Source organism: Candoia aspera, chromosome 10 (genome assembly GCF_035149785.1).
Source record: "Candoia aspera isolate rCanAsp1 chromosome 10, rCanAsp1.hap2, whole genome shotgun sequence".
Classification (NCBI taxonomy): domain Eukaryota; kingdom Metazoa; phylum Chordata; class Lepidosauria; order Squamata; family Boidae; genus Candoia; species Candoia aspera.
Window position 1 is genome coordinate 22008229 of NC_086162.1, and position 9921 is coordinate 22018149.

Genomic DNA, 9921 nt, shown 5'->3' on the forward strand with positions numbered 1-9921 from the left:
CCCCTATTTTTATTAGCCTCAGACCTTCATCTCCTGCTTCAGTCTAAAAATAAGAAACCAGCTACAGGCGCCCTTGTTTGGAAGGATTCAATAAAAATGCCACATTTTGAATTAACTAATCCCACTTGATTCAAAAACAGGCACCATCCAGGATGCCTGCTTTCCCAATTTTGTTGCTTTTTACTAAGAGTGAACTATAACCCCAGAATTCCAAGCTAGCATGCTATCAACTGCCGGGGGTGGGGTGTAGTTCACCACAACTGGTGTACACCTGATTGGGAAAAATCAGCAGTAACTAATTGGAAGCAGGTAAAAGACACAGCCTGTTGCAAAAAGAGGAAAGGGAATTATTATCTTTTGATACTGTTTGGAAATTGCTAATGGAATGGGGGGAGGGCCCATATATATTTCCACCATCACCCACCTTTGGGCTACCACATGTGGACTGAAAAAATCCAGAAGACTACAACAAATCCTTTGCCATCTAGTGGTCATCCCAGGTTTTGCAACCTACTTCTGGCAGCCCCAAGAAAAACTATTAATGGCACGCCATCCTCACAGCAGCTTTTTGCAGCACTGAGTCCCCTTGAAAGGAAATCAGTCTCCACACCTTGTGGCTGCCAATAATTAGGTGCTAGGCAAAGACAACCTTTCTTGTGCCTCTCCTGAATTACTTCCAATAAACTGCTTTGGAGCACCACATGGTTTCATAACAAAGGATTCAGAAACTGAGATTCAAAAAGTCACGAAGCCTACCTTGATGCCAATGGACAGAATGCAATGCATGATGAGACAAGCTCTCCAGGCTTTCGTTAAATACCTCTATCCATCTGTTAAAGCAACTTCTTCCACTTAAAAACCACAGTTTAAAAACTTTCCTAATGTTTTGTTGAAATCTCCTTTCTTGGAACTGAGACTGTGGGTTTGGGCCCTCATCTGATGCAGAAGGCTGGACAATGATTGGTCACATGGGCTAAGTTTACAGAGCGCTAATTAAATACATCAGGAAGGCATCACATTATTAAGCTTCCTCTGAGACATTTCTCTCTCACACACACAGGCTGAGTTTGCACACAGTAGACCTTGTCCGTGACATCCATGAGAAGAATTCTCCTGGAAGCCATGGAGATGTCCTGCTGCAATGAACAGAACAGAATGATCTTATCTGGAACATATTATCTGTTGCCAGAGTATTAGTCATTTGTATGACTACACAGTTTAAGCCTCTTAATTTCCAAAATCGAATGATACTGGATAGGAAATAGAACATGTAACCTAAAGAAAGGCTAAAGCCGAAGCAGAGAGAGAACTTGTAGTTCTAAGTTATTAGAAACTGAAATGGAAAATATAAATACGTATACTAAATCTTTGCAGTAATATTGTAGACTAGAGTAACAGGAGCTTTAAAAAGAACAAGGTTTCTTCTGTACATTTCAAAAAGATTTCCACAAGCTAAGGTGCCTGTTCATCATGTCCCTTGTAAAAAAGCCCTGGTGCCTGAATCTGCTGCTTGAATACCAAAATAGCACAAGTAATTGAAAACAAGAAAACACAGCTTGGACCAAACTCCTCCAAATGTGAGGAACCTGGATTAATTTACTTAGAGGTCATGCAGAGATTCAGCTTTTCCAACCTTGATAGCGTTTGTTTTCCTATACTCCATCTCTAGCAGACAAATGCAGCAGTGATACATGGCTATGATGTGTGATTTTGATTCATCACTGCTGAACAAGCTGCAGACCTTGGAAGGAAGCCTAGTTATTAGGTATAAACTGGATGTAATCCTGTGGGTCACTGCAACCTTGGCTGCACACATTAAACACTCAAAGGAGGTGTGGATTAATGTTACTGTTTCTTTAATGTTACCGATAAGAGACAAAGGAGGCTGGGTTCAAGACGTGTGCATGGAACTCCAGCACCTGGCTACTGGGAAAGCAATGATGGGATCTAAAAACCCACAGAATAACTATTTTAATAGCAGCATTCTATTATATATTCAATGAAAAAGCCCACGATCACTGGGAACAAGAAGTTCAGAGACGGGGAGATACCTGAAAATTAATAAACGTTTGGAGCATTCTCTGAAGGGCAACTTCAACAGGGTAACCACTGGGAGTTTTAAAGACTTGGAGGAAACTGCAATTTAAGATGGCATGTTGACACTGAATGAAATAGCAGCATTATATACATGGGTAATGTAACAACAATGGCGGGGGGACATGGAGGCGCAGGAAGTTCTCTGGCCATTCACACGGGCTCCATCTGTAGCTCATCGGTCTCCGTGGATTCCAATTCATGGAGGGCAGCATGTGAACCAATGACTACCAACGTGGCACCTGCAGAGAACAACAGAAGGCACAGTGGGAAAGGAAGACATGGGGTGACCCATCACCTTCCCTTCTCAGGTTCAGAGTTATAGGAGTCTTTCTCTTGCAGCTCCCAAGGACCTCTTAGGGCAAAAGCTGAGCGAAGAAGGGAAGAAACCAAAGTGGAAAGGAAAGATTCAAACACACAGTGTGGTGGAACAGAATCCCAGATACCAGGATTTATCAACGCTTCAGTTCTCGAGAAGGACAAATGTAAAGTCAAAGTATTCACCGTATTTTCAAAGAGAAGTACATGTTCTCTTCTGCAAGGAAAAAGCAGCAGCAATAGAAAACCAGATCAATTAATTTTACAAGTCAGGTTGTTGCTGCTGCAGCAGCAGCAATTAAAATATCCAAACCCCTGATCGGTTATGGCTGGAGAGAGGGAGTCACATGGGCAAAACTAGGGGCCATCATCAGTAACCAAAAATGGATCCAGCGATCAAACATCCATGGTTCAAAATGTGAGCTAAGACAGATGAGTGCACTGCACCTGGAACAGCGTTTTCCTACTTACTCACCCAGCACCCAAAAGACAGCCGAGCCAGCACCTGCCAGCCAGAAGAAAGGAAAAGACACAGCTCCGGCCAGACTGTATTGATGGGCTGTGCTGAGCTCTCGTCCTAGAGGAAAAGACACTGAGTCAGAATACAGCCAATTGGCCTGCCAGGCTGCGTTTCGATTGTTAAAAAAGAAGGTGGCAGACTTCCATGCTTGCCTGAAGAGATGCTGGCCTTGAGGCCATGGTTTTGCGTTCTGTGGTCTAGGAACTACGTGACAGGGCTGGAGTCTTGCGAAGTGTGGAAATTTGTCCAAGATTGACACTGTTCTTGTTGGTGCACCACCATCTTGTGGCTATTCTGGGAACTGTAGCTTTCAAAGACTTTTGTTGACAAGAGAGTCCTTTCAAGTTAGCTACCTAATGCAGTGTTTCTCAACCCTGGCCACTTGAAGATGTGTGGACTTCAACTCCTAGAATTCCCCAGCCAGCCATGCTGGCTGGGGAATTCTGGGAGCTGAAGTCCACACATCTTTTTAAAATGGCCAAGGCTGAGAAACACTGATGTAATGGATGGATTTAAGAAGAGAATATGCTCTCCTTGTGCCAATACGAGCCATCGCCTTTCTATTTGTGTTGTATAACATTTGGCGCGTTCTCTCTCTCCCGGGATATCTATTTGTCTAGTTATTCCTTAATTCACTATCAGAAATCAGTTTTTCATAAACTTCCTTATTATTTGCTTACTTCTTTTAGGCTCAGTGAGAGGAACCTCCGAATGCAACCCATAGTAGCTTGGAGATAGCCCTGTTCCCTTTCCATACCACGGCAATATGGTTTGGGAGGAAAAAGTCCCAATTAGCACATTTTTCCTGTCTTTGTATGTACCATACCTATATGTGATTTTGCACAAGTTGCAGCTGAGTTAAAAAGAGCTTATCATCCCCTCTTTGTGTGCAACAACTCCTCCAAAGTCACACAGACAATTAATCTTAGGGCAAAACTATCTTCCATTGGTGCCGAGATTTAAGCTTTGACCCTTTTACTGTAATTCACTTGCTACTTTTGTTACAGCCTTTGAGCTAGAAGAACCTTCCTTAATCTGGTGTCCCCCAGATGTTTGGAAATTCAGGTTTCATAATCTGTAGGCATTGGGTAGATTTTATGGGAATTTATCTAGAAAGAGCCAGGATGAGAATCTCTACCTTACTTTCATTTAACCTAACAATTACATTTAATTAATTTAAACTAACAATATAGTTCTGAGTGTCAATAATTTACATCTCCAGTTCAGCCTGCACTACCCTATTCAGATCACAGGGCAGCTGACTTGGAAATTCAGAAAAGATACAGGATATAATCCACTAGCAATTATATGTCAGTATTTCAGAAGGCATTGGGACAGCGTGATTGAATGTTTTTTCATAGTGAACAATTCCTAGCTATGGGAAGCCTACATATCAAAGCTATAGCCTCCTCTTTCCCCTTATGTGCTAGCTTTCAACAAGCAAGGAGGTGTGTGTTTATTTTTTTTAAATTATAGAAGGGCAGACATTAAACAAGAGAAAATAATAGAAATTTATGTTCTAGAAAGAGCATATCATGCATAGAACTCTAGATTAGCTCCAAGCATTGTTTGATGCTATTATTGCACATGGCACCTATGGGAACAAAAGACTGCCACTTACCAAAGAGAACAAGCTGTGACTGCTGGGTCTTCAAGTACATGATGTAACAGGCCCCAAAGAACACAGCAAGTGCAATCAGAAGTAGTGGAGATGTAATGCTAACAGGAGAGAGGAAAGTTCAGTGCAGTTAAATGCATCATGAAACAACATGCAACAGCAAACTAGCTTTCTTGCCAATTTAATGGAATTAAGGTTGAATTAATAAAAACAGGGCTGAATCCATTACAACAAAAAATGGAAGACCTTTGTACATATACACTACTTGAAGAAATATTAGGTGAGTGTATTAATTTCTTTACAGGCCTCCCTAGGTGGTCGCTATTTTCTAAAAGCTCTAAGAACTAAAATCGAATAGTGGAAAGTCTTTGTGACTGGGAACAAAAGGGGGATTATCCACTAAGCTCTGGATGCTCCCTAACATGTCCAGCTACAGGCCACTCAGAATCCTTTTCCTTGATGCCTACTGCAGGCAGAATTTTATCCAAGCAAGCACTGAATGAGTGGCATTGCCAAGAACAAACTAAGAGTCAGGCACCCACAGCAAACTGAGATTACATCAAAATGACAAAATGTGTATGGCAATGTCGTGATGCAAAGCCCACCATATTTACTTGCACGCCAACGTCTGATGCAAGAATGTAAGTCACCATTTTTGATCAAGTTGCCTGTTTTGTTGTTTGACCCCTCCCTATCCCCTGCGCCCAGATGCCCATGAATGGAACACTTCTGCTGATCTGTTTATGTCTTTAACATACAGCATAGTGGACAGGCACAAACTACAGGAGTGAACTTAGGCAACATATTCCCCCTTCATTCTTTTCTAGAATTGTGCCTGCTACCTGCCTGTTCTAGATGCAGCAGGGTGCTAGAATGGTCTTCCAGAAATGCATATTACAGAGTTTGGTTCTGGCTGCCATCTTTTGACCTTTTCAACCCTCCCCTGCCGATGCCCCTGCCTCAGGAAATTTCACTGTGAGATATATGCAGGCCTGTGCATCCTGAGCGCTATTTGCAGCACAGTCAGGAAAATCCCTTCCCCACACAAATAAGCAAAGAAGCAATCAAATCTACTCACAGGCAATACACAATAAGTCCTAGGAAGACAAAGACGTAATTGCTCTGGAAATATTCCACATTGCGTACAAGCCGCTTACACAGCTCCCCAAAATTCCGAGGTTTTCCAAAACGCCTCTGGTCCAGGAAGTTGGCCCAGGGACGAATGGTCGCCCGACGCTTTTCTAGCCATTCCTTAGCTGGGCCTTGGGGCAAGAGTGCTGGGATGTTGATCCTGGAAGGAAGAAGTTAGAAGGCCAGGAGAGAACTAGAAAAGTGTTCTTCAAATACACATGTCAGTTCCGAAGCTCTTTTGAAAGAGCAGCTGTTCCAACTCTGTTGTCCTCAGAGTGTTAGATTACAATTCCTCTTAACATCCAGCCAATACACCTCTTAGCTGTGTTGGCTGGGGAGGATAGGAGTTGAATTCAACGCTTCTGGGGGCACCCAGCTAGGAAAAGCAAAATGATCTTCCCATAACTTACTTGGTGCCCAACACCGCTCCTGTAGTCTCCACCTCAGTGGCTGCATTGAAGAGATGTTCTGGTCCGGTTTTACCAGCCATGGAGCTTCAGGCAAATTCAGGTAAGGCTGAGAAGCTGAAGTGGGATAGAGAGACAGATATGGGAGTCAGGCACAACACTGGTTGGTTGGGGTGGATCAAAACCCACCCTGAATGCCTAATAGCATTATCCAGAGCTACTCAGAAGACCATGTCATAATATATTTTGGGTGCCCTTCGCTATTTTGACCAACAGAGCCTGGAAGCAGGGGCGTTGCAGCAAAGCGGAACAAGTGAATGGCACCCCACAGTGATGTCACTGCACAAGTCCCACCCCTTCCTTAACATGCTTGATATACTGCTGCGTGGCAGGCCTTCCAGAGTGACATCAGTGCAACAAACAGGCCAGTCAGCCCAACCTGCTTGGGGTTTTTTTGGCAATTGCCAATTACCAGCTGAGAACAGACCATTTGCAGCCTGCTGGTAGTCTGTTTTTTTGCTAGCAAGGAGTAATTAAAACATCTTTTTTTATTTCCCTCCCCCCCATTTACTTGGATTTTTCTTTTTTAATAATCTGGGAATCAAATTATGCCAATTTATTGGTTATAGTGCAGATGCCCCTGCTTGGAGGTAAGAGAACCAAGACCTCTTGTCTCATTCATTCATTTATGTAAGGGAGAAGACTTTTTCCCCCCATTGTTTTTATTGGACTATGATTAACAGACAATATCAGGTAACATAAATTAACATAAATCCAAGATGCATAGAGAAAAAAATATAGAAACATTTTAAAAAATCTACAATGTAAATAGACAGGTACTGTACGTGTACAAATTTACCATATATATAAAGTACACCATATTATAGTCTGTTTTCTCTTTTATAAACATCCCTTATCCTTATCTTCTTTCCTTGCCCTGCCTCTCTCCCACAAGCCCACCCTCTTCCGGAAAGAAGCTAACATGGGCCTCTTGCAGGCTTTATCTGGCCAGTGCTGGAAAGCAGATACTGCCTTACACCCATCTTGTGCACAGCTTGGCACAAATGGTCACTTTGCACCTCTCAGGATGAGCCCACCACCCCGTGTGGAGCGTCCAACTCTAGACAAAGCTCATGGATGGGCTTTCCCATGCCACGGCTCAGACAGCATTGGGTGCGTCTCCCACATTTTAGCCACTCTTAGTCCACCCACCAGAAGCAGAGGCAACAGAAAGTGCTCACAAAAGAGCCTTTTTTTTTAAATCCGTTCAATCATGTCCGATTTTGGAGACTGCCTGGACAAGTCCCTGCAGTTTTCTTGGCAAGGTTTTTCGGAAGTGGTTTGCCATTGCCTCCTTCCTAGGGCTGAGAGAGAGGGGCTGGCCAAAGGTCGCTCAACTGGCTCTGTGCCCATGGCGGGACTAGAACTCACGGTCTCCCGGTTCCTAGCCTGGTGCCTTAACAGCTACACCAAACTGGCTCTCGAAAGAGCTTAGCCGCCCCCCAAATCCCTTTCTCCTTCCACGCATCTACGGCCAGGAACAAAAGATGTCCCTCCGATGCTGCGCAGCCCAGCCTCCCCTGCATCCAGGGTTGCCCCTGGCAACAGAACCTCACTTGCTTCTGGCAGGACCCGGTCCAGCTCGCCGGCGGAAGCGATCTGTCTGCGTGGCAAGGAGAGGGCGGGGAGGAACGCGGATGTTTACTTTCCTAGGCGCGAAGCCTACTGGGAAATAGAGTCTTTGTGGTCACTTTCTCGCGGGCTTAGTAATTTGCATAGAAAGCGGCACGTAGTCCGTTTCTGTTCTTTGCTGACGCGTGTTATGAATCATTCCTCTTTGCTCGAAAAAGATTTGTTTTCTTACTATGCATAATATCACGGAGAATAACAGGATCGCGCCTTTTCCAAGCTCTCGGCTTGGAAACTATACTGACTGAGGATGATGGATGGTGTAGTCCTGAACATCTGCAAGGCGAATAGGACTGACAGATTTATCATTACTGCAGCAACTATTACCAATAACATTCCAGTTTGTTTGGTCTGGCGAATCGCATATTTTGGCTCCTGGGATTCCAGCTCCTAAACTGTGTCCTGGTTAAATGGTTACTAGCTTTCAACCTTAAATTCAGAATAAGCACATGATGCATGCGAGGATGCTAGGGAGTGATTCATCTGGGTTGTCAGTTATAATCCTGGTTTATTTTTTATAAGATTCATGCATGGTTAATCCATTAAGTAGTTGGCTTGATTTTGCTTTATGTTGAACAAATTCAGCCAATTGTGATATATTCAGTAAACCATAGTTAGGAAAATCTTATTGTCATTTATTCAGTCAACAAGTGAAACCCTTTTTTATTTCTGTCTCAGAAGACCAGATCACAAATCTGTTAGGCTTTGTCATCCATGTGTTAGTCTATAATAGTGTTTCTCAATTTCATTAGCTTTAAGATGTATGGACTTCAACTCCCAGAATTCCCTAGCATGGTCTATACTGGTAGCAAAAAAAAAATAATACTGGTAGCAGTAAAAAAATGGGAGGAATTTGGTAACTCCTTTTCTAATAAATTTTATTAAAAGGCAGAATCTTTCTTGAACTGCAGCTCCCTTCATCAGATGCAAAAGGTGGCTAGACTGATGTAGGCTGGAAGTTGGGATGAGTTGGGGCCTCAGGAGAAATTGATGACTGGCAGGGCCTGGGAACAGAGGCAGTAGCCACAGTAGAAAACCTTATGCCTCTACTGTATAGTTTTCTGCAAATTTCATGCCAATACAGGTTCAAGGATGGATGGATAGCACTAATGCCATCCTGGGAATCAAAGCATCTCATGCCCTGCTTAAAACCTCCATCTTAATATATGAATACCCCAACAATTATTGCTCATAATGAGATTTATGAGGCATGACTGTAATGAAGTGCAGTTACTTAGGAGTAAACTCCACTGAACTCAGCAATGCTTGCTTCTAACTGCATACTGTACGTTCCAATTAGAAAGGCTTAGACAACAAATTTTCAGCCAGCAGAAATGTAGTTTTTAATTAGATAGACAAATGATCCTGAAAATAAATGTTACCTTTTAGTTGGCAAATGTGAAATTACAAGGCCAAAGAAGACCAGGGGGAAAAAAGCCTCTGCTTATTTTTCTCACACTGTGACTTCTGCTACAGTGACACTAATCTATTAACCCAGCACTAAAACTTGAAATCCATATTATTGTCTTATTCAATTGCAAGAACAAAGAGTGTCATTGCTTTTGCTCTGCAAAGATTTCATATGCATATTTCTCCTATTCCATCATACCACAAATATATATTTGAAATCTGTTATTGCTGGCAGTGACTCTCTGGCAGAATTTTACTCATAATTATCTACCTTACGCTTGCAACTGCAGAAGGCAACATCTGTCCATCCCACCAGAGTAGACAGGGCAGGCTTGCTCCGGATCCCTTCCCTTAAACATTGCCACCTTAGGAGTCCTTGGAAGCATGCCTTTGCCACTGCAGCCCCTGCCCTATGGAACACCCTCCCCTCGGAGATCAGACAGGCCCCCACCCTTCCCCCAAGCGCTGGGATAGGGTGGGGTCAGACTGGGATGCGAATGTGGTGGGTTGCATCAGGGAAGTGTGATTGTGGCACCAGTTTCTCTTTATTTTTATTGCTGTTGGTTTTATATTGCTGTATATTGTTTTATACAGTTTTTATACTGTTTTGTGAGTTGTAAGCCGCCAGAGTTGTTTGAAGATGGGCGGCTACATAAATATTTTAAATAAACAAATTGGATTGTGGACAAATAATGTGCTAAACCACAGAGTCATTGTGTTGAAATATTCCCTTC

General features: G+C 43.1%; 1 protein-coding gene across 2 annotated transcripts; it reads right to left on the reverse strand.

Annotated features, from left to right (window-relative positions):
- Positions 1-1839: 1839 nt before the first annotated feature.
- Positions 1840-7813, reverse strand: RABAC1 (Rab acceptor 1). 2 transcript variants are annotated; one of them, XM_063312148.1, is made up of 6 exons: positions 7705-7813; positions 6092-6205; positions 5629-5841; positions 4554-4651; positions 2888-2989; positions 1840-2336 (listed from the first exon to the last, which is right to left on the reverse strand). In XM_063312148.1, the coding sequence occupies exons 2-6, from the start codon at positions 6169-6171 to the stop codon at positions 2248-2250; spliced, it is 582 nt and encodes a 193-aa protein (XP_063168218.1). In that variant the 5' UTR covers positions 6172-6205; positions 7705-7813; the 3' UTR covers positions 1840-2247. The 2 variants fall into 2 exon arrangements, with proteins under 2 accessions (XP_063168218.1, XP_063168219.1); XM_063312149.1 differs by lacking the exon at positions 7705-7813 and adding an exon at positions 7520-7683.
- Between the last annotated feature and the right edge of the window lie 2108 nt (positions 7814-9921).

What these genes read in the sequence shown, in the direction of transcription:
- RABAC1 (XM_063312148.1), bottom strand. Translation starts at nt 6,171, where the DNA reads ATGGCTGGTAAAACCGGACCAGAACATCTCTTCAATGCAGCCACTGAG. An exon ending in GGAGCGGTGTTGGGCACCAA is followed by an intron (nt 5,842 to 6,091) that starts GTAAGTTATGGG and finishes TCTTCCTTCCAG; the next exon opens with GATCAACATCCCAGCACTCT. An exon ending in GGCTGTCTTTTGGGTGCTGG is followed by an intron (nt 2,337 to 2,887) that starts GTGAGTAAGTAG and finishes TGTTCTCTGCAG; the next exon opens with GTGCCACGTTGGTAGTCATT.